The sequence below is a fragment of the Chelmon rostratus genome, chromosome 4, assembly GCF_017976325.1.
Source record: "Chelmon rostratus isolate fCheRos1 chromosome 4, fCheRos1.pri, whole genome shotgun sequence".
Lineage (NCBI taxonomy): Eukaryota > Metazoa > Chordata > Actinopteri > Chaetodontiformes > Chaetodontidae > Chelmon > Chelmon rostratus.
In genome coordinates this window covers 18,692,521-18,716,772 of record NC_055661.1, presented here as the reverse complement: position 1 = coordinate 18,716,772, position 24,252 = coordinate 18,692,521, and the positions used below count along the sequence as shown (strand labels likewise).

General features: G+C 42.7%; 1 protein-coding gene across 1 annotated transcript in view; it reads right to left on the bottom strand.

Moving 5' to 3' along the window:
• faf1 (Fas (TNFRSF6) associated factor 1) overlaps nucleotides 1–24,252 on the bottom strand; it is a 59,519-nt gene that overhangs the window by 24,061 nt on the left and 11,206 nt on the right. The window contains exons 7-12 of the mRNA XM_041935444.1: nucleotides 19,057–19,162; nucleotides 14,181–14,267; nucleotides 5,840–5,935; nucleotides 5,535–5,658; nucleotides 5,345–5,408; nucleotides 5,156–5,237 (exon numbers count right to left, since the gene is read on the bottom strand). Coding sequence (XP_041791378.1) covers nucleotides 5,156–5,237; nucleotides 5,345–5,408; nucleotides 5,535–5,658; nucleotides 5,840–5,935; nucleotides 14,181–14,267; nucleotides 19,057–19,162 — 559 coding nt within the window. The remainder of the gene's footprint in view (nucleotides 1–5,155; nucleotides 5,238–5,344; nucleotides 5,409–5,534; nucleotides 5,659–5,839; nucleotides 5,936–14,180; nucleotides 14,268–19,056; nucleotides 19,163–24,252) is intronic.

Sequence of the window (24,252 nt, the reverse complement as noted above, 5' to 3'; positions counted from 1 at the left end):
CTGATACACGCTCAAACACTGACGTCCCGACACACATGCGCAGATGCACAAACTTAACTGTGTGGTGCCCGCAAGTGAAGGACTCACACACATGCATGCTCAATTAGAGCAAGTGTAAAGACTAATCAAAGCGGGCATTTTGGCACACTGAACTCCTTCATCTTAGTTAAACTGTCCATACCCCTCTGTTCCCTCTCTGCTTTCAAGTCAGATCTTTTGTATTGCCTGTCTTAGCAGGGAGGAGCAAATCCCTCAGTTCAGCTAAATTACTAGGTCCAACCTGAGCTAGATAGTGACCCCATAGCCCCGTCCACACACCTGTTCACCTAAATATAAGCTTGCATTGTGTGTGTGTGTGTGTGTGTGTGTGTGTGTGTGTGTGTGCGTGTAGAAGAGACTTAAGACGCAGTGGAACAGTATTTGCATTGAGTAAGCACTGACTGTACAATCAATGTTCCTTTTTCTCTGAATGTGGATCAATATAGAGTTAGAGTCATCATCAAAGAATTATAATTTTTAATCCAAATGTACAGTGACAATAGTTTTAAGGGGTAATACATGATCAGCCTGAAACATACAGGCCACACTTTTAACTGCACTGTTCAGATTTAATTATTACACTCATTTCATTGTCACTTGCTAGACATCGTTGCAGCAGTAGCAGTATTTTGTGGAAATGTACTCAAAATGGACATCACCATTAGAAAAAGGAGATGCTACAGCCTTTTCAGAGCCAAAACAGTCTTCAAGCTTTGAGTATTAACTTTTAATTGTGATAGTACTACTCTCCAAACAATCATAAGGAGGCCATGGCCATGGAGGGAACCTGTTTTTAGCTTTCTATAATAATAGAAGAATAATAATTTTTTTCTGATGGAAATTTTTCATGCAGGCTTGCTGTATTATAGGCTGCACCTGAAATCGCTCCTGAAGCACCAGATTCATTTTCATCGTTTCATTTGAGCATCTAGATTCTAACTGTAAAATCGGTACATTAAAGGTTATTATATCAAATCTTTCACAATTGGATGGAAAATACAGTGCCCTGCACACAGCAAGCACATTATTTATTACTAAAAATCCTGCTGTGTCACGAAACTAATCCCTTGTCACAAGATCTAAACTGTTGTTACTCTACATGAAGTCACACTCACACCTGGGGAGCATGCTCTGCGTTTAAGGGACAGCAGATATTTTATTACTAAAATCCCAGATAATATTTTGTCTCATGTCACAATTAGCATCTGTACTGTGCAAATGATGAATTTTGGTCCTATGTTACCTCTTCAGAGAGTTGCATATCTTTCATTCATCTTTCCTGTCACTCTCACCCAACTGAAATTTAAAGCATTGGCACAAACAAATGAACAATAAATGTGTAAAAATAGTTTTTAATGATTTAAATCATTTCTAATTATTCTTCACAGTTTTAACTTTGCACTGTCCACGTAATATTTTGCAGTTTTAATACTTGTGCACGGTCTCTACATGGTTGCACATATGCACTTTATGTAGTCTTGTGTACTCTCTTTTGTTCCATGAAGCACCATGGTCCTGGAGGAACCTGTTTTGTATTCACTGTGTTCTAGCTGTATACGATTGAAACTCAAACATACAACTAGTCTATGTGACTTTATCTGGAATTACTTTTTAATTTGAAGCCTCATTGGGGGATTTAAAGGGGAACTCTAGTGCACAAACGGCATCTTTTTTCCTAACAGACAGCCACTTGTTTAATCAAAGGCCCGTTTTCTGTGGATGATATTTGTTTCACATCAAGAAGAGGCTTTTAGTCACGCACGGTATGTTTAACAGAGCCAGAGGAGACTGGTGAATGAGATACAGACATGCACAGAAAGGTACAGAGGGAGGCAAGGACAGAGAAGTCCAGATAGTGGTTCCTCTACAGATGTCGGGCTCAGTGTGGAAAAGCAAACACTTCAAAATGAAGAGCTCAAATGACTGATCTAATGACCATGAACACACACAGTGGGAAAACACATTCAGATCGATGACCAACCACACAGGAAGCGCTGCACACCCCGTCCAAGTCCATTAGCTCTTTATAACAGAAACAGCATTGAGTTCTGAACACTTTCCCAAGTGTGATTTAACTAATCAAATTACTTGTCAGCTTTGAATTAGATGCTTAAACCTAAGTTGGCATCTTTACTATGGAAGACTCCTGGAGTACAGCACATAATGCAGGGGAATATTCATACCTTAGTTTCCTGCAGTTTTACCAAGACTACTTTATAAGACTACTTGATTTAATTCTTAATCAATCTATTTATGCTTCAGAGTAAGCGATTCAGGTGTGTTGCCTCTGATTTACAGCCCTGGATCTGACCAATATACATACATCTATATGCCATTCTGATTCACCAGCGCTCTATCCCCTTGACTCTGCAAGGCTATTGCTGGGTTTTAAAGCAGATACTTGGCAGTGATAAATCCCTGAACTCTCCTCTCCAGCAAGGCTATGAATTTTGATGTGTCTTTGTGTGTGGCAGACAGGAGAGAGGAGTGGAGAGAGGAGGAGAGTGGGGTTAGAGTGATTAACCACTGCGTTGATGGGGATTTAGTGAGGATCGTGGTTAGTGATGGGTGGCCTATCTCTCTGTACGCTCTGACTAACCACTGATCCCCAAGAGGGTTCAGCTCAGCTCAGCTCAGCTCTGCAGCCCAAAGCATTTTCATTAAGGATGGATTGAGTCTATCTCAACAGTCCCCCAACACACACCTTCAGAAACACTTCATCAAATGTAGTGTTTTGCTTAGTGATTAGCCTCTCCTAGGCTTTGAGAGAGTGAGACTGATTCCTCTGTTTATAAACCCACCGAGTAGTGCCCCTTCAGTCAAATCTGCCCTATTCCAATATCCCCTTAATGAAGTCGGCTTTTTCCACGACGAGGACACAAAAACTAGATTCCTTTTCAAACGGAGGCAAAGAGCAAAGCATATGATGGCTGGGTGGATAGGAGAGGGGACGATGTAATCGTGCACATATGCTACTGTGTAATGAAACCGTCAAAAGCAGCATGTTTTGGCCTGTTGTCTAGGACGCTTGCGACAAAACAGGACAAACACGGAACAGATCAAATAGCTTCTGTTTTCATGCAAAATTCTTCGCACATACCCAGCTTCCCTAAACCTACTCTAACCACAGCACAGTTGGCAGACTAAATCGAGCTCACCCAGAATAAAACATAATACAGTGAAAATGAATACTATTTCGCCCCTGCGCTTTGTAGAGCACAGTGGTACAGTACAGAGTGTGTGAACACCAGGGAGACATCGGCCATATTGTGCTGGCTTAGGAGAGGAGATCAGCTGGGAAGCAGGCGAGAAGCCAAGCTTCTCTTCAGGTTTTTTCCATCTCTGTGTATTTCACACTTTCTCCAATGCTGAAAAAATATCCTGCGACCTTTCCTGCATTTATTCCTTACGATCTTCTCACTCAGCCACTTTTTAAACTCTCCTCTCCTTTCAGACCATGTTCTCGGTTTTGCGCCCCAACCATCATGTATTCCACCCTCCCTCCCTCTCTGTGTGCCTGGTGATCTGAACCCCCCTAACATCTTGCTGTGTCCTCACAGTCTAATAAGGCTATAATCCACACAAGCTGTCAGTTGATACAAGCATCCTTAAAAGGACAAAAGCCAAAAAACAAGGGGGGAAAGTGGACAGCTATAAATAAAGCCTCAGCTGTCAGGGTGAAAATTTGATGGGGGTTTTGATGAAATGATATCAATGTGGCTATAAAGCCTTCTCCACACAGCAGGACACAGGGAGCAGACAAATAACAGTAAACACTATATGAAAAAGTTCAACTTTGACTGTTGGTTAAATTTTGTTCCTCTTTGTGTTTGGCATATGCTGTTCTGATTTGTTTAGACTGGTCCTTTAAGTGATTATAAATACTGCTAACTGGCATTAAGCCTAATATGTCCTGCAGTGTTTATAATCTTTATGAGTTACAATAATCATAATAATCATTACTTCAGAGGTAGTTCTTTTTCTCTTGGTGTTTATAGTGTTAGTCTATTCCATGTAAATCTATAGGTCCCTATGAATCTCTGTCACACAAGGCTGCATTCCGACCAAATTAAAAAAAACAAAACACAGAATTTCGTTGAGAAGGGTTCTAGAAAAAATAAAAGGGATGTTTGTCAAAAATGTTGAACCTGGCTGAATGTTTTCTGTAATGCCGAAACATACTGCAGTGCAGTGGTCAATCAAATTCAGCAAGCACATATTGCAGGAAGGATGAAATGTTGCATGAACAGTGAAACAATGTGCTAACGGGACTGTTAAACAATCACTGAGATGGAGGAGAAGATTACATCATGACACCCTCCCAGCTGAAAAGATTAGAAATGCAGCGTTTTGCGATCTAATGATCTTCAAATTTATGGATGTGTCTTTCAAACTTTTCCTCACTGATGCGTGTAGCAGCATAGCACACCTATGCAGGCCCTTGCACTTTTTTGAACACAATGCTATTTTCAGTCCCCTGCTGCTAAGATCTTAGCAGCAATGTGATCTCATCTTCTATTAGGCAAGAGAATTGTGTAGACTGACTGGTGAGTACGGATAAGTACTCCCTGACCCACTATTGTATTCCATCTTTAGATTTTGTGTATATGTTGACATTGAGCTTTTGCTAAAGTAACATAATGAACTCTGTCTCACAGGTCCTCAGAACGGGAAGATCCATTCTACAATTTATTGCAGCTTGGAAAAGAGTAAACTGAGCATATACTGATTATAATATTGACCGTTGTGCGTTTAATTCCCACCAGCTCAGTAATGAAGGAGAAGACGCGAGAAACACAGTATCTCCCTTGACAGATAGAGAATGAATAATATCCTGCTCAGTCTGTGTCCCTCTTCTGTGTTGTCTTAAGCAAAAAAAAAAAAACTACTCAAAAAAAAGAAGAAGAGGAGGAGGAAGAAGTAGAGGCTGGATTACACCGAGCAGGAATGACTTCAGTGCTAAAGGATAAGCTCACATCAGTATCTCATCTTACACACAGTCAAAATTAAAAGTTAAAAATTAAAAGAAAAATAAGATTTTGTTACCCGCTACAGTTTCTCATTAAATAAAAAAAACCTTCCTCTGAGACCCCAAACAGTCAATCAGCTCACTTACATCTCTGGCTTTGCCATAGAAGGCTTCTTGAGACGCTGCCTCCAAGGACCCGATATAGAACATTGGGTGGGTCTCCCCATACCTACAGGACATACAGAACACGCAAACAGTACATGAACACTTTGTTGCATGCCAGCCTTCTTACACTTCAGAGTACTCAATACGAGAAGCACCTGATGCTTTGCTCACCTCGAAGAAAATTCGGCAGTAAAGTGCAGTAAGGCATCAGCTTCGTTTTCACTATTCTCTGGCACTGCAAGGGGACAGAAGCAATTCTGTGGTCAAGCTTTGGATGTGCATCACTGGCATGTAAAACATTACCTGGAGCAACAAGCAAGAACCCTACTCTAACATTCTGAAGCTGCTCCAATGTACGTACTCATAGGTGATTTCCGACAGGTGGAGGAGCCTATTCCAAACATCTCTGAATCGTCCACACCAAACTCTGACGCATCCTCAAAATCATCCCCCTCGCTGTCGCTGACCATATGGACATCCGCACACTGTAAACATAAATGATTCATTAATTACCAGACTTATTTCATTAGAAGTCATTAACAGAAGCATTTCGTTACCAGGTTTTGTAAGTTAGCATGTACATACAGTGCCCAGGGATCCTTGAGAAAGTGTGTGTGTGTGTGTGTCTGTGTGCGTGTGTTTGTGTGCGTGTGTGCGTGTGTGTACCTCTTCTGTGGGCTCCTGGGAATTGGCTGGTGAAGACCTTCGGCAAACACTGAGGTGATGGCAAGGATAGCTGATCCCAGAGACAGCTAGCGTCATCTAAAAACAGAAAACATAATGAAACAGTGATGAAGTCTGATCTAATAAACCAAGGCCAACTAGTTGTGTGCGATAGACCACCTGTGAATACTGGCCCAATCTGAGCACACACAAAGTTACCATCAAGTTAAACTGAGTCCTATCTGTTGATCAGGGGAAGTGAGTGGTGTCACTCACTTCTACTCCTTAGACTCAACTCTTTTGTTTGTCCTATTTTGGACTCAGGCTGTAGAAGCATAGCCAATATCATGGCATACTTTATCAAACACGGCACTGCTCATCTCACTAATGAGGGAAGACTCACAATGAGGTTTTTGTACACCTGTAGTAGCTGTTAGAGTGATGGTGGTTTGCAGTAAGAGAACACCCGACTAATGAGCTGCTAAATCCAAAGGCAGGACCAAAAATGTCAGCGTTCAGCAGGGACTCATTACAGGTGGTGTCTCCTGGCTTCGACCTCGAGGGACATCAAAAACACAGATGTGGCGGTTGCAGGAAGTGTGACACTAAGACGCCTCGCTTTTAAAAGGGGGTGTGCAATCAAACAATCAAATCACGACTTGTAGCCTGAATGTACTGACACTCTTGTCACAATAATGCAACAATATATTCCCTGACGTATCAAATGTTAAGAGCAAAGTGAAAAACCCAGATGCAAACACTTTTCTGGGAGAGTGAACTTCTAAACAACAGTGCTGAGGGCAGGGCAGGCAGGCTGGGTGTGATAAGAGGCAGAGAAGCCGCTTGTCCCCTGTAGAGGTCCTGTGATCTGCTCCATTGTCAGGTGCTAAGACACACAAAGAGCAGCTGGACGTGGCTGAATCAGGAGACGATTACATGCAACGCCAACTGAGTCTGAAAAGGGCTACATGGACCGCAGGGAGTTTCTCTCTGTGTCTCTTTTAAAATAAAGAGGTTCCTCATGGTGGCCTCAGCTTCTATAGCAGGAGAGAACAGTGTAACCACTAGACCTTGTCAGCAACATGGACTTACTAGTGAGTACTGCTGTGTACTTAGCACTGATAAGAACTAAAATGTCTGGTGTCCATTATTTTCCATCTTTTCACACCAGCTTATCGTTTTCAATGTCAGAAAGTAAGTTCGCTGCAACCAGAAGACCAAAATATTTGCACAAAAAATATTTTGACAGTTACGGTTGAGCTACACGCAAGACAAGGTGCAAAGACTGATGGGCATATGATGATATATACTACAAGATGATATAAATTTGTCTACTGAGACTTTGACCGTAGCATTTATGTCGTAGCATCTATTAGATCATTTTGGGCAATGTTACAAATTATAACACTGACCACTGTGTCTTAAATTCCCACCAGCTCAGAAACTAAGGAGAAGATATGAGAAACGCAGTATCTCCCCTGACAGACTGAGAATGAATAATATCCTGATGAGTATTCCTCCTCAATGTTGTCTTATGCAAAGAAAACTGCTCAAAAAAAGAAAAAAAAGCAGTGGCTAGACTGCCATGCAATGTTGAAACTAAACAAACCAAGAATGACATCACTGCTAAAGGGACAAGCCAACAGTGCCAGAGCCAACGACAAATACATATGAAAAATATGACTTTTGTGCCTCCATGAATTAAAATGAGGCCTCAGTCAGTCACCCCAGACACAGTAACAGAGGACTAGACACAGATAATAGAAGAAACAGATTGTATTTCTTGTGTATTACCAATTAGTAGCGAGTGTACTCTCGACAATGACAAGTGTGTAAATGTCCCAGCAACGAGAGCAGAGTATCCCTGGAACACCTACGAAGAACACTTAACTGAATTGCCTCGTCTTTGCTCATGTAACTTAACTCCACCTAATTTAGAACTTCTGTTTATTAGATCATTCTGTTCTTCATATTATTCCAGACATTACAAAGTAATGGAACAAAAACATCATTTCCCCAACAGTGAAAGTAAAGGAAGTTAGCGATACTTCTTCTTAAACGAAAGGAAAAAAACAACAACAATGACTTCAGGAAAAGCTACGGCCATTTGAGACATGATGGGTGCCAGGTCTGAGAGTTGAATTAGCATTGAGAGAGAGTTGTAGGTATTGAACCAGACAAAGACATACATGGTCTGAGCCTTAAGGCTGTGAAGGCATGGCCCCAAGTCTATTCTGCCTGTTCCCCAATCGAGTGGCAATCAAACGTGAGAATCTTCACAGCGGCTGCTGAGAGGATCCCCATAAACCCTTTACCCCGACAACTCACAATGAGAGGCTTTCCTCTGAGGGCCTAATAAGTGTATAAATAAAGTTGATCACTTCCCCTGTCAAAGACGGCCTGGAGGGTTTCGGCTGACATGGATGCAAGGAGGGGAGGTGAAAAGGGAAAAAAATGAGTTGAGTGCCTCTCAATCCTCTTCCTCGCTTTGACCCGATGGCTTCTCCTGATGTTGAGGTACACAAGTGCAGCTTGGCGGCTCAGTGGTAAAACGTGGAAACAAGGCTGAAGCGCCGCAGGGCACGGGGGGTGGGGGGATGAGGTTAACCCCCCCAAATGACCCTCTCCCACATCTCCACACAAAGGAACTGGCTCCTCTTTTTTGGATTCTTTTAATTAACACTTGCATTGAGGCTCTAAGCATTCAGGGGCCGATACAGGGAAAGAATTTTCTCTCTCTCTCTTACCCCCTCCCTCCGTTCCCTCCCCTCTTCAACCCTTTCTTCCCATCTCTACCCTTCTTTCTCTTCCTTTCTCTCCCTTCATTCTTTCTGTGTTTCATTTTTTCTTTTCTAGTGTAGGCAGTGTTTGGATTAGGTGTCTGGCTGTGAGTGTGAGATAATTACTACTGACAGCTGCACTGACAGCAACCACAGTACCACCTTACACCACTTTCTCTTTGATGGAGCAAGGAAAGAACAGCGACAGAAGCGGGGTAGAGCAAACAGTGAAGAGAAAGGAGATAGACAGAGGAACAAGTATGGGTTAGAACATGAGAAGAATTAGTACTTGATCGGGTGAAGGAAACCAAAAATAGAAGACAGGCCAAGTCTGCCAGACCGTTAGAGTCTTACAGATAAAAAGGCATCTCAAGAGTATCTAGATTCCATATTGTGACGTTTTCTCAAGTGAAACAGGAGAGCCGGCCAGGACATAACGTTGGAAGGGATTTGATTTGATGTGTCACAACAAACATGGAGCATCACAGCGGTCCAGAATTGGATGCTAGCCTCCATTCAATCACAGAGGACTACTCGCCTCCCACAACACCTTCATCCTTTCATTCCTTACCCAAGCAGGCAGACGTACCTGTTAAACTGCAGGAGGTGGAGAATTACTGCTATCCTGACGGTGTACACCGACAGGGTAGCAGCATCTGTCAGGGAGAGAGAGAAGAAGCCCATCGATTGCTCCATGCCATTGCAGAAGCAGCCCACTGGAAAATGCCTTGTGCAAAATCTGGAGCTTTCACAGATACCACTTCCTCAAAGTGGAGAAATTCTAGCCAGCGGACCAGTAACCACCGCCGCTGAAAGTTGAAGACTGATTTTTTATTTCATCTAAACTTTAACACCTGTTGGTCTCCAGGCTCCTTTGAGCCTTGCTGAAGATATATCCCTTCTGATTAATATCCGCACAGAGTGTGTAATGCAGGCACACACACACACACATACAAATACAACTACAGTACTAGAGCCTATTGCAGGCACTACAAAAATGACCGTTGGCTCAGTGGGATGCTTAGCAGTGGGTGTTGAGGTGACGTCCAGCATGGTGTTGTGCCTCTGTGCTCATGTGCAGTCAAAGGGTCCTAAAGGGGACCAAGCTAATGAGGAGGAACATTCTCCTCCTCAAATAAAGACATGACCATATCTGTGAAATGTGAGCGTCAAAGAACGCATAAAAGCAGTTAGAAGAGCTAGAAAATGAGACAGACAGACTAACTTGGTGCTGAATGTCACCTGGAGGCAGCCAATCTCACAAGGGAGGGGGGCTCTGCCTGAGCTTACTGCTGAGCCCTGTTGCTACGGAAACCACCAGACCCCCCCACCAGCTAAATAAACCCTCGATTTCATAGGCCGCTATCAGGTAGAGGAGGATTCCATTAATGCCAGCTGGGAAATGGAGGGAGGTGCTGGCCTACAAGGCAAGGCCCCTCTGAGGCTCTGCAGCATTAATACATTAGCAAACACCATGAAACACTGCATAAATGTCAGCAATGGCTAGAAGGAAAGGAAGGGTGGGTGGTGGTGGGGTTTGAAGAGATGGAGGGATATAATAAGGATGTCCCACTGGCTGTCAATCACTCCAACAGGTGTGGAGGAAAGACTGCCAATCAAAACAGCACCAATGAGATGAGGCCTGTCTGGAAACTCTCCATGCTGTATTGTTCACGGGAAGGAAAAGACAAAGCAAAGGCGATGGGGGAAGCAGGGAAAGAGGCTCTATCTGTATATTTCAAACAGCACAGGAAGTTACTGTCCTGTTGGCCTTTACAATCAACTGTTGCCAAGGCCTGTGTCATCATCTTCAGCACTGTTCACAACAGCTTTGTCAAAGCAGCAAGAATCAGGAGGAAATTGTAGCGAGAACTAGATCACGGATTTTGAAAAATAATACTGGAGTATTTGTTTGAATCTATTTGGTTTTGAACTAAATTCCATAAAGTTTCAACTATACCAACTATTTTTTGAATATGACAATTGAAAGGAATGCTAAAACAGAACACAGACAAAAAAGACGGTGCTTTCCATATGATCCTCTACCTGGCTAGTCTGGCAAATACTACAAAATGTGGTCAAATAAATCTATGAGGAACAATGGGAAGACTAAAAATGTCCTCCAGAAAAAATCTGACACTGAGAAATATTTATACAATCAAGTTCAACACAATCTGCCTGCTAGAAATGAGCATCACTTCTCGTTGCTCACGTCTGCTTCAACTACACTTTGTGCCCCCTCCTTTTCCACCCAACTTCCTCGGTCTAACACCACATACAACCCAGTGCACTGAATTAACTGATCTGCTGTGCAGTGCTACATGAGCATTATCCATCCTGCTCCAATTTCAACTCTCCATAAGGCCTTGAATAATTCAGAGTACAATAAACAATGAAACACGTTGAGTGGACAGTATCCGGGTATCCTACAGTAATTCTCACCTTTCCCTGAAAGGTGAGAATTTCTTTCTAACAAAGTAATTTCCTACACTTCGACAATACAGAAACAGACAATGCCACCACTCAAATATCGTTCTCAGAAAACAAGAACAACAGACAGTTGAAACAGATACTCTGAACAAGTTGATCAATTAGATGAACTTCATTTTTAAAATAGTGCTTCTTGTCGCACGGAGCACAATTTCCTCTCTTTCCTGCAAAAAATATTTCTATAACTTTACTTATGACAGTACAATGCAACGACTGCAGCAACCAACATGTCTGACAACTGAACACGTAACTTGCAGCTCAACAGCATTCAAGCTTGTGGCAACTACACTGATACAGTCAGTGTTGGGTATTGGTTCGATACTGTTACCATTAGAGTAATGTAGTTCCTGCATCAACACCAAAATGGTACTTTTCTCTGAAATACATATTTTCGGCAAAATATGTTTCAACCTCACATCAGCTGCTTCCATGTTCAATGTTGTGAATTTTTCTTGAATAAAATAAAGCACACTAAAAATTAAAACATGGAGAAACATATGACCTAAGAAATAAGAATACAAAGCTAAAAATTTGACCAAGCATTCAATGGGTATTTCCAATGCGATGTTTTCAAAATTTGGTTCTACAGACAGAGCTCAGTTGGTACTTAAAAAGAATTAAAGTTCAATACCCACCCCTTGACACATGTGTGTACAATAAGCCAGGCACATTTGCAAACACACAAATACAAATATGCACACACAACACACACAACCACACATGCAAGCAGGCAAACACAGTTATATCACACACTTAAAGGCAAAGCAGAGTTAAGTAGAAATCGATTCCTATGCAAGCGGGCTAGTGTGCAGAGCTAAACGTAATCTGGGGCCTCTGGCTGCCATGTTTATTGGTCCAAACCCCGGGAGATGAGACTGGGCTAATGAGCTATACACTAACACTGGCTCCCTACCCGCCTGCAAGGCCAGCCAAGCCCTGGGCTTTCTCTGTTAATACCTTCAGACGTTTCAATAAGAGGACTGCGGCTAGAGCAGAGGCCATTATTACACTTCTGTCTCTGTGCTTTTAATATCTCCTCATCCAGGAAACAGACGCTGCAGATGTGTGTTAGCCAGGTGCCAACCGGGCCTATGATGCCACAATGAGCTGCAATCTATTCATGATCCCTGGCTCTCATATCGACAGCTACCTAGGGGTTAGCAGAGTTGAGGTTCACTGATAATCACAACAGAGGTCATAAAAATAAAAAACTAGTGTACTTTTCTGTTTTTTTGTGTTTAGGTTCTTTTGGCCAAATTAAATACATCAAATTTATTTAATATCATTTCTTCACAAAGGTTTATAAACTAGTAGTTTTTTTTAAATAAAAAAATATACAACACATTTTTTTAAATGACTGATTCCCAAATTCACAGTTCGTGAAATTATTTGGAACCACACAATTAATTTATATATCATAGATTTTTGAAGTATTTATTATTTATTAGTTGCTAATTATTTTAGATTATAATGGAAACGAAATTTGAAGAGGGATGAATTGTTACATTTTTCAAGTCTTTGAGCTATAATGATGTTACATTGATCAATAAGTAAATCAACAAGAAAAATAAGTCAGAAGATGTTCAGGGAAGTGAAATACACATTGTCACTGTCAAAAGATTATGATTATTATTATTTTTTATTATTATTTCCAACAAATTGTTCCCATTCCTGCCTATTTTCACAGAAGTATGACAGATTCATACTGCTGAGGCTGAGGTTAGCTCTCTTCCTGTTAGTGTGAATAGTCATAAAGTCATGGTACAGTTGCAATCTGGAAAAGTAAGTAATATGGTGCCATAATACAAGAGCTAAATTGAGGTCAGTCATTGCACAACATGCCCACAATGTGCTCTCAGATTAGAGCTAAGATTTGATTTCCTGTTGCAGTCCAAGGCCATTCACCGATCACATAACTGGATGTCTCCAAAGATAATGCAAACAATGACAAATCTGCATCATAGCAGTATGGTTTGTTTGGTGGTTACCGGCATTACAATTACCTGCTCTGAGTTGTAATGAAACAAAATAAAGCAAACAATCCTCTGGAGTGAGAGGATGCATAACCTTTTGTCCTTTTCCCTTTTAGGCACATTAATGGTGTAATGTATTTGCCTTCAATGTTCATCTTAAAAGCTTTACTTTGAGTCATAAAAACAGGTGCAGTTATTGCTCATTCACTTTGAGTTTTTGAAACATGAACAAAGGCTGACATACAGAATAGACTGTATCCACCAAACACCGTACATGGAAAACAGGTTATCCTTATTAATCACAAACATGCATAACCATTGAAAAACACAAATATAAAAACTGCAGTCTAGTCGCTACAGTAGAGGCAGTTCTGGCATCGGGACACATATGATAACACCTCGAAAAGAAGTGAAACAAAGTCAATACCAACACTACAAACCAAACAACAATCACATAGATCTAAAAGGAAAATGTTAGCTAGGGGTTAACACAAGAATGTGTTCACAACAGCTCCTCAATGTAGCATGATAAACCATCCCATACAATTAGCATGGGAACACATATGCTGTCAAAGAAGGGGTGAGACAAAAGGGGTCAGAGGTTCCTCAAGGTTCTGTAGGAGGTTTGCCTCTGATCAGCTTGACTGTGTGCAGGGTGAATGGCTGGGTAGAGCGACCCTGGGATGGGAGAGGTCAGCGGGACTCAATGATGTGAGATTTAATGTCCACAGATAGAGGACACAGGATGGGAACAGCCTTTGACACCTTAATTAGCTTCAACATCTTACTCTCATGCTTCTGACAGATGGTTTTTGGGGTGGGTTACAGATAGTTTAACAGTTTCCACCACACTTTGCGAGTGGTAAGATAATGTAAATCAATAATCTGTGAACCATGGGTTTGGTTTGTGCCTGACTTTAATTATAAATAAAATCAAATAAAAAACAAAAAAGAAGGTTGTCTTGGATCAAAGAATCAGTGAGGGCAATGTAGATATTTACAGTGTGGAGAAAGTGACATTTTTTCCTGTAGAACCCTTACAGTAAATCTGGGCAACAGGTGTTAAGTTTTTGATTGTGTTTGTGTGCCGGTGCTTCTTACAGAGTCATCAGATGCTGACGCGGGCCATCCCTCCCACTGTTGATGCCGGACTGGGATGTTGGTCAAGTCTGAAATGTTCCTCTTCACCTGCAAACATAAAGAGAAGATAAAATTACTAGTGTTTATTCGAAATAAAAAAAAAAATGGACCTGCACAACACTGCAGACACAAAGGAGTAAAAAAAAAAAACATCACAGACAGCTCAAATATAAATCTCCTCTAAGAATGTTTGTATTTCTTGTATTGTCCTGTTTTATTAAACAGTATTAAATCTAGCAGCAGAAAATATTTCCATGATTAATTTAACAGTATATACAATAAATTATAGCAAGGGCTACATCAAAGTATCCTCCACTCAGTAGCATGAGGAAAAGGAGGATGGAGGCAGAGAATGAAGGAGATGAGTCAAAAGGAGAGAGGAGGAGAAAAAAATTAAAAAAAAAGACAGCCAGTGTTATCAGCATTCTTCAGATGCCACAGCTAATGCCCAGCGACAACAGCCCCACGCTCTGAAATGAACAGTATTTCTCTTTTCCCATTCATGCGCGGACGCTGTATCTGCATCACTTAATAACATTGCGTGCTTTTAAACAGTTAGCAGCCAGCAGCGCCTGTCCCACCGAGCGCCATGTTACACCGTCCAGTGGGTTGTTGGTTTAAAGCCCTAACGCCAGCCTGATGTGCGCCAGCCGAAGTTGATCAAAGGCTCGTCGGCGTCTGAGCACTGGCGGCCGTGGATTCTAGTGAATTTGTTTAGCAGAATCCTGCCCTTCAGGCCCGCAGGGCTGGACACTGATGCTGAGAAAACTGTCAATTGTGGAGCAAAGATCCCTCCACGCACGGGTCAAATCCTGTCTTTGTAAAAAGCACTGAAGAGAGATGGATCCTTGGGCACATGCAGGGCTGCTGGTCACGGAGGTGGAAACTTAAAAAAAACGCTACAAACACAAAGTCAAAGCCAATGTCAGGCAAAGCAGGAAAGCAGCTGCAAAACACTGAACTAAGAAGACTGAAGGGGCAAACTCTGCTGGGTCGCCTTCACCTTAATGCTCTAATACAACTACACTTTGCATCTGTACGTGTATTTGTATAGGTGTCTGAGAGCACAAACATGAAGGGCTTGCAGAAATTATTCTATTTAAATCAACAGTAAATATTATAAGTTATCAATCTCTCAAAGAAATTATATTTTGTTTGTGCTGGGCCTGGCACAGCAAAGCAATTCACAGTACAAACAAGCTGATAAAAAAAATAAAAGAACAATAATAAATGAGTGGCACAGTCCATCCTTTGTCTTTCTATCGTAAATCCCACACCACACTGCTCGGCGCCTATCCTTATGAAGAGAAGGTATGGCCAGGATACCAGGCTGGGGTCAGAGCGGGTGGCCAGTGTTATTACAGAGTGTAATATCTATGTTTGACCAGCCGGACTACAGGGATTTGACTGACCGGCTGGCCAGCCGATGAATAGGGGGAAAAGGGAGGAAAGGAGAGGCATAAACACTAGTAATGAAGAGGCTGCAGTCAGAGGTTAAAGCAGCATCAGAGAAACAACAAACTAACGCCCACCACAGAGAGAATGAAGGTGAGAGGTGGCGGAGGAGGAGAGTGGAGACAGACAGCGAAAGGCACCTGGCAAAGGACAACCTGATCTCACCACAGAAAGAAAACACAGCTACACACTAGGCCTGAAACCACACCACCAGAATGTGCAGGCACTCATTCACACAGGCTTTCTCTGACCATATGTAAGTATGGTGAAAATACAAAAATCCAACGCAATCACATCATAGACAACAAAGTAATTTGGAAAATATTGCAACCGAACAACAAAATTGCCCTAGTCTCTCCATGTAGCCAAAGTTTTTGCTGCAGCCCTCAGTTACAGAGCACTGCATGTGTTGGCCACAGCAGCCATCATACAGGGAACAATACTGTCTAATGCTGCCCCCTGTCTGCCACAACAGCCATCTCAAGGGTAGACTGCAACAAATTAAAACAATCATATTTAACCTGTTCCTCTGAGTAAGTAACTTTAAGTAACAAATCTTACTTACAATTAGCAGCTAAAGCTTGTTTGACCAACAGCAATGGGATATGGCTGAAATGTCATTACATGACACTAGGCTGTACATCCTTGTAAGAACAACATGACACCAATGGTGAAAGACTCCAGTGGCTCATGAAAAGTATCCATGAACCTTACTGGTACATATACAAGCAAAAATGTAAAAGGGATGTCTTTAGCAGAGAAGAACAGGATTTCAATTAAACCTAATAATAACTACAGCCAGCGCTGCTGATTTGTGTGTTTGCTGTTCATGTTGAGATGCAACAGAGGTGTATGAGCCAGTTATATACACAACATTAGCTAGACTGGCTGTGGTGCTGAGCTGCTGGGCAATACGGCAAAATTAATGATCCAATCACTGTAAATGCCAATTGCCTGTAATCCCTGGCTGGAAGCAAATCAGAAGGAAAGGTTTCCGTTAAACAGTCACAAGCTCTCTCTCTCTCTCGCTCTCTTTCTTCATCTCCCCTAGGCACCAGATGCCTTTCTTTCATTCCTTTTTCGATCCAACCTTCCTTTTCTCAGCTCTGTAGCCCTGTCTGCATTCGGTTCCTATATGTCTCCCAGCTGCGGAGTAGGGATGGGGCCCAGGCCCAGCCCCGGGGGGCAGTAGAGGAGGGAAATCCCCAGGACAACTGGTCTGGTCACGGACACCCCAGAACCAGCAGCCATCCCTATTCTACCCTCTACGTCCCTGGCAAACATTTGCTCTCCAGCTTAGCTCAGAAGCTAGCCAGCAACTTACCCCCACACTCTTGTCTGGTAATGCCAATCAGGGTCTACACAGCCCTGCGCTCTAGAGGTGGAGAAGAAAGAAGGTGGAGAAGGGACACTGGGAGAGAGAGAGATGGAGAATGAAGGAATAGAAAGGGAGGGGCAAGGGCAGCTCCCTGAGAGCCACAAGGCAAAGCCAGAGCCTTTGGCAAAGACAAACAAGAAGACAGGACTCTATCCCTATTGATATGCACAAGCAGGGACCATCGGCTAGTCTTCAGCTAAGACAAAAGGGAGAGCGGGGAGAGAAAGGTGCTCTGTAGTGGAGTCCATATGTGTCTGTGAGTGGACACAGTATGAGCAGAAAGGGGAGTCACGCTGGCTGAATATGGTGTAACTTCTTTGTTACATTGTCAATTCTTCCTATGACAGAAATACACGCGTTTGTGTCTTTTATTATTGTTTTTAATCCAAAAGTTTCACAACTTAACTCCTCGTCTTCACTTCGAGCATCACAAATTACTCCAAAGCAACTCCCACGAGCTTGTCCACAGCTAGTATTCGACTGCCTCTGCTGACTGTACTGTAGTTGCACCTGTAGCTCTCCAAACTGGCTACTGAACCTTTTGAATCACGCCCTAACCAGTGTGCACACATGCTTTAATGACATATTATTTCCTAATACATTACAGTGCTAAAAACGGAAAGAAGCCTGTTCCCTGGCTAAAGAGTAAATATATAAAGAGCATGGTCAACACGGGGCAAACAGAGTCCAGATCTATGCAGGTTAAAGTTCTGGGCCTCATTTTCACTGCAGGGGGCCTTGAGATGCCTAAAGACAAGCATGCGTAAGGAAAAGACCGCAGCATGGAGGCCTGTTTAAGCCCACATTGTCCCTTCTCTATCCCCTATGGCCTCTTACAGCACCCCCACCAAGCCAACAGTCCTTTGCCTCCTTTCTGTGTCCATGGTTCCCCCCTCCCACACCGCAGGGACCCCTCCCCAGTGTTTGTAATCCCAGCAGAAACACTTAAGGTTCACAGTGGGTGCTCATCAAAACCATCTGCCTGAGAAGAGGGTGAGAGAGAAAGAGAAAGATGACGGAGGGAAGAGAGAAAAGGAACAAGCGAGGGAGGAGAGGGAGAAAACCAGGGAGGCGAGCTGCCTCCTCCAGCTCAGATGTTGGTTGTACTAATCTGTTCAATTAGCACCATTACAAGCGCTGCTAGTAGCCTGATTATTATTAGTGTAATCTTCACCCACACCGAGGAGCAGATCCGAGCTGCAGTGAGCAAAAAACGAACACATGGAGCTTATTTCCCCTCACCTGTGACAGCAGGCCATCAGCTGTGTAACAAATGACACCTGCTCAGGTGTCCCTCTGCATGGGGGTTAGAGCAGAGCAGGGCAGGGGTATGTGGGTAAGTGTGCGTATAGGGGAGTGGTGATTTGAACTTACACAGCGGCAAACACTGACACACAAATACACACACACTTACTCATCTACATGGGCGAGCAAGTGCACACACATTCAGTATATTTTCACACACTTCAGGCCCTAATCCATTTGCAGCTGTGATGGTAATAACCGATGGACAAAGCGGTGTACTGCCCTTCCTCTGGGTCCAGTATGAGTTACTATAAATATTTCAGAGGCTGAAAAATCTACTGTTTAGTTTCAGATGAAGAAAATGAATAGGCTCTGTCTCTTTCCATTGCTCCCGCATGCCTAGATCAAACAATGTTCAGTATTTAAAGCGCCTCCTAGACTGCTGAGATAGAGAGAGGGAGAAAGACGCAGAGAAGGGGGAGTTGGGAGAAAAAGAGGGGGTTGTACCAGACCGCAGCTGTGAGAGTAATTATGTTCTCGGAAATGTGATCATTTGTGATGAATAATGAATCGATGGCTGAGATAGACTAGCAATGTTTGGCCAATGGAATGAAAGCCGTGTTATGGGAAACTAGCATCAGGTACAATAATATTATGTATGTGAGAGTCTGTGGGTGAGTGAGAGATTTTGTGTGTGTCTGGACATATAAAGTGACTTGCTGATGTCCTGCAGGGTCTGCGTGCATGCTGGTGTCATACCTCCTGTATGGTTCTGGAGCCGGGGAAGTTGAGACTGTAGTCCCTCTGGGCCTCGCGGTGGCTGATGACCAGCAGGAAGTTCTGGTTTAACGACTCTTGGAGAGCACTAAATGAGGAGGGAAAGAATTGAAAAAGGAATTGAAAAAACAGAAATTGATGCAGAAAATGAACATGTAAAAGAGGCAGAATAATGACTCAAGGGGGATAAAAGAAGAGGTCATAGGAAAACAAACATTATCAACTCAGTCAAGTAATGGGCAAGCTGAAACTTGTCAAATAGTGGTAGCCTGCTGGCTCACAGGGAGGTGGGTGCCTCCTGTGGGGGGCTAGTCGCCCACTTCACTGGTTGTGTCTTAACAAGCCTGGCCATAGCTGCGCTCTGCACAGCAGGCTGCCACAGCAATGACCACCTGCACAGGAACAGCATGGAGCCCATCAGTCTGCATTATTGCTAACAAACCTGGCTATTACAAAGTAAACCCAGGAGAGCCTTTAGCACCTTCCTAACTACAAACCATAAACATGCCTTAAAAGCAAGATTTTTCTGTGAAGCTCAATAGCACAAACTGCCCACTTCTGCAGGGTTTGATAAGGTTGTTGACCACCACAAACAAATCAACAATTGCTGCCCCAGGCTCTGATTTTTCTTATTTTCAAAAATGTTTCAGAGTGTGAACAGTGCTGTAGGTAAGGAAATAGTACTGCAACTACTATCATTCTCAAGCCAAAAAAAAGCTGATGATCAAGAGCCATTAATGTGCATCACAATATACTACCTCTTCAGCACATGCTGCTGGATTACTACTGTATTTGACTACTTCCCTGTATTTGTCTATCCTCTGAAACATGATTGTATAGTTATTACAGTCAAATCAATTGAAAATCACATAAATTACAGAGTACTGTAAGCTGCCATAGACATGAAGATGATTTGATGATTTATGACTGTACGTGTAATGAGTGTAATGCTGCTAAACTATGATACCATCTCGATCTGCATCAGTTTTAACATAGTGAAATAGTATTCCAGTTTAATGAAATTCATATTATTACAATACGGAAGTGGCAAAACACTGACGAGAACTCTGATAATCAAAGAGAATAGAGAGATACTCACAAGACTAATAAAATCAACATGACACACCATCATATCTTCCCCTCCAATTGCAAGAATGATTGGACCTCCTAAACAATCTATCAATAAATCTACTCAATTAGACTAAACAGAAAATGTTCTCAAAGCACAAACAACATTTACTGGTGGACAGATACAAGGTGTTTACAGGTAACCACTGTTCTGAAATGTCCACGCTCTGACAGTGGACACCACGTGCCTATTGCCTTATGAGCAGAGACCTGGCGGTGAAGACACAACCTGTCCAAGAAGCCCTGAAGGGTCAAACTTTTCTGGACTGGCACGGCAGCTCACTCGGTAGCTTACAGCGGTGACAGAGACACTGTGAACGATGCAAACGCAGACACTGTGTGCTTCACGTAGAGAGAAGGAGGTGGGGGAAATCAACTTTTGGAAGCTTCATTTACAATAAGCTGTGAGGTTAAGTAGCGTTTTGAGCAAACGCTGGGTCTGTGCGGTTGAATATCAATGGGAGGCTTAAGGGCCGAAGCAGCCACTTAATCAGGGCTCAGAACCCAAGGAGAGGAGGAAGAGTTGAGAGAAAGAGAGGGATGGGGGAATTAATATGTAGCGCACACATTAATTATGCAATCACACCCTTAATCTGCGCAGATCTGGACGAGCTTATGTTAACAGAAGCTCAAATTTACTGTAATGACAGCATATTTACATTGACTAAAACTACGAAATCAATATGTAAATGTAATGTTTGTTGTAGCTAACTGGGGAAGATTGGAAATGTGTGGAGTGGGAAGGATGGATGCATACGTAATAGGGCTGAGCAGAAGGATGTGTGTGCTTGTGTGTGTGAGGGAGTGAGACTGAGTGAGAAAGAGAGCGAGAGAGAGAGGAGAAATGGAAGGGGTAGGGACACATAAATAAGGATCTAGCTAATATCATGATTATGTTTGGACACAGTCCCGAGCTACTGCTGGCAGGCAGCGAGACTCCTAAATAGACAGAGATAGAGGGTAAACTGAGTGGAAGTGTTACTCTGTCCTTCCAAGCAAAGAAGGAACATCTTATCAGTCATTTATGGCAGACCGACGAGCCATTTGGTGAGTGTGTGGGTGGAATTCTGTTCAAGATTTACTTTGAAAAATCGGATCACTCATCGTGCTCTATAGTACAAATATAGCTACTCAAAATATCAAATGCTTTCAGAGAGGGAAAATGCCATTCATAATGAGTAATTTCCTTGTCATTTCCCATCTGTCTGGAGAGGCCTGCTGGTTCATGTATAAACAAAACACCCATGTTTCAAGTCTAATATCCCTTTGGCTCGACTGCTTTCACCACTGACGTTTTCAAAGCAGCTGTCTTCTCATAGATGCAGGCCCCTCAAGCAGTACGGGGTTGAAATGTGGATGTCTCAGTGTTTGCTTCTGCCTTCAGAGGTCTCCTTCTCACTCAACACACACACACTCGTGACATCCAGGTCGGCCTGCAACATCTCTGGAGGTACTTGACATGGCAGAAGGGTGCCGGTAGGAAAATGTCATTTAACTTTATGGACAGAGAAAATGGAGCGTTTTGCAGGGGAGAAGAGCAGGCTAAACAGATTGGTTTCATTCTGAGGTAAGCCTATCGCCTAAGCTGTGAGTCCCTGCGGCACAGAGCAGACTCTAGACCTTATTAAACTAGCACTGCCAGACACACACACACACACACACGCGCACACACACCAATGTGACATGTGCCTGCAAAACACAAATACCCATACACACAAACACACGCACATTCTCCACCATCATGCGTGTGTTTCAACTGCTTAGAGACACACAAACGCATAACACACTGAGCAGGAGAGTACACGCCGACTGACCGTTTTGCCTCTAATATGTACAGAAGAGGTCATGAGGTACACACAAGGTCTTCTTACCTCCTCCACATTTTGCATCCACAACATAGCAGAAGGATGCGAAACCGATCAGGCTCCGCTCTGTTTTGGTCTGCCATCTTGTCCCAAAGTTAATCAGCATGCTAACTATTAGATACTTCCAATAAGGGCTGCCTTAGCTAACCGGCTAGCTATCTTCCTGAAGCATCTGTGAATCTGCTCCTGGATAGCTGATACGCAGAGGGGGAGAGGTGGGGGGGGGCAGGAAGCCGCAATAAAAACACACAAAACCTAATGAATCATTTTTGCAATTCAAAATTTCTTTGAGGGTTCAAATTAAAATAACCTTTCCTTGGCAAACATGAGAGCTGAGCGGAGAATCAACGAGGAAGGAAACAGGCTCCATTGAAATATTCATCAGGCCTTCATCATTAATGCAAGAGATTAGCTCCTCCTCAACACCCTCTTGTATTCACAGGCAGTCATCAACATGGCCACAGAGAAAAACCTTCTTCAGCCTGGGCCTCAACACTGCAGTACTAACTGCACATCACTAACTAAATAACTACCTGAGATGGATCGGTGCGGATAGAAAAATCTCCCAAAGCCCCAAGATTTATTTCTAATCAAACAAGACAACTAAGAGGAATTTATTTAACAGGATCATAATGACACTGCGGCGCTATTTAATCAGTCGGTTTGGTTAAGGTGTGTGTGCTGTATGAGCCAAGCTCGACAGAGTAATTGCTGGGGATATTAGCATCTATTCGACATTTGCATTTTTACTCAGCAACAATTTGAAGCAAATAAACATTTTGGAATTAAATTTGGGAGGATAACGACCTTTTCAGACTACAAATACAAAACTAGCAATTGCAGTTTAGAGGATGGAGGCAGTTTCATTAACCTCATTCAAAACATATAATTTAAGATAGCTATTTTTAACTTAGAATACTGGTCATCTTCTTGGATAATAGTAATCGTGAGAGTAGTAACAATGAACACATAATCTATCACGCTTTTGATATTTATCTGGGTATAAGAGTGTGTAGGTTTTGTAAAACAGCTATACATAGGCAGTTATATGACACAATCCAAATAACGGCGCTTCCTGGTGGTGAGTGAATGTAATTTTTCATGCAGGATGGTTTTATTTTAGTGTCTCTTCATGAAAATTAAACAAGAGCTCAAATTTAATTCTGGGAACCTGTGTGGCAACTAGGATGGTTTTTCTTCTTTGGTGTCACTATATTAAAAAAAAAAGAGCTGTTTACCATAAGTGCTGCCACCATATCAGGTTGAAAAAAAACACTAGTGTCAGTGTGAAACCATACTTGACTGTGACTGTGTGAGACATTTCTTAAATTAATAAAAAGAAATAGACAGGAACTATGTGCGTAACAGACTCTTCTTTGAGCAGTACTGAGGGTGAGAAAACTTAAAATACTGTCAGTTAAGTTTTAAAGAGACACACGTCTGTGCTTAATTAATTAAGCACAATAATTTACTTCACCGGTAGATGGGATAAGTTCACTTCGAGCCACCACGCGTTAGTACTTTGCCTTGGTAATGGCGCCGATGTTGTGTGCTTCACCACCTGCAAACATTATGTTAAGGCCTTTTCTGGCACTGAGCTGTCGACTGCAACAAATTTGCACACACTACACACAAAGTGTACGTACTGTGGATTTTACGGTGTGACCACACTTTATTTTTACTGCAAGATAACAGCTTGTCTGGTCCCGCTACAGGGGACTGCTCCCCCCACTACTCTGAGATCTGTCACCTATCTTCTCCCAGTGTGACAGCAGGGTCACTGTACACACACGCATTTATACACAAATGCATGTGCATACACACACAAGACCACCCACTCCATTCAGCCCCAACTGTCCTCCACCAAAATAGCTGACACAGAATAATGAGCTCCTGACACCCAAAATGATATCGATAACACTTGGAGAAATGGCAACGGTGCTGCTAAAAAGGCACAGCAGTTGGTGGGGGGGTGAGAAGACGGGGCGAGGCAGAGAGGAGAGAGCGAGGGAGGGAAGGCTGGGGAGATGAGGGCCATTAGCTGCCAACACAATATAGCTACCACTTAGCCTAACTAGCAGGCAATGCGGCAAACTGCCAAATGACTTCTTTTACAAATGTTCTGGTGACATGTGGATGCTTGCTTGGCTGCTAACATGAGGAAGTGTGGGGAGAGCTACAGTAC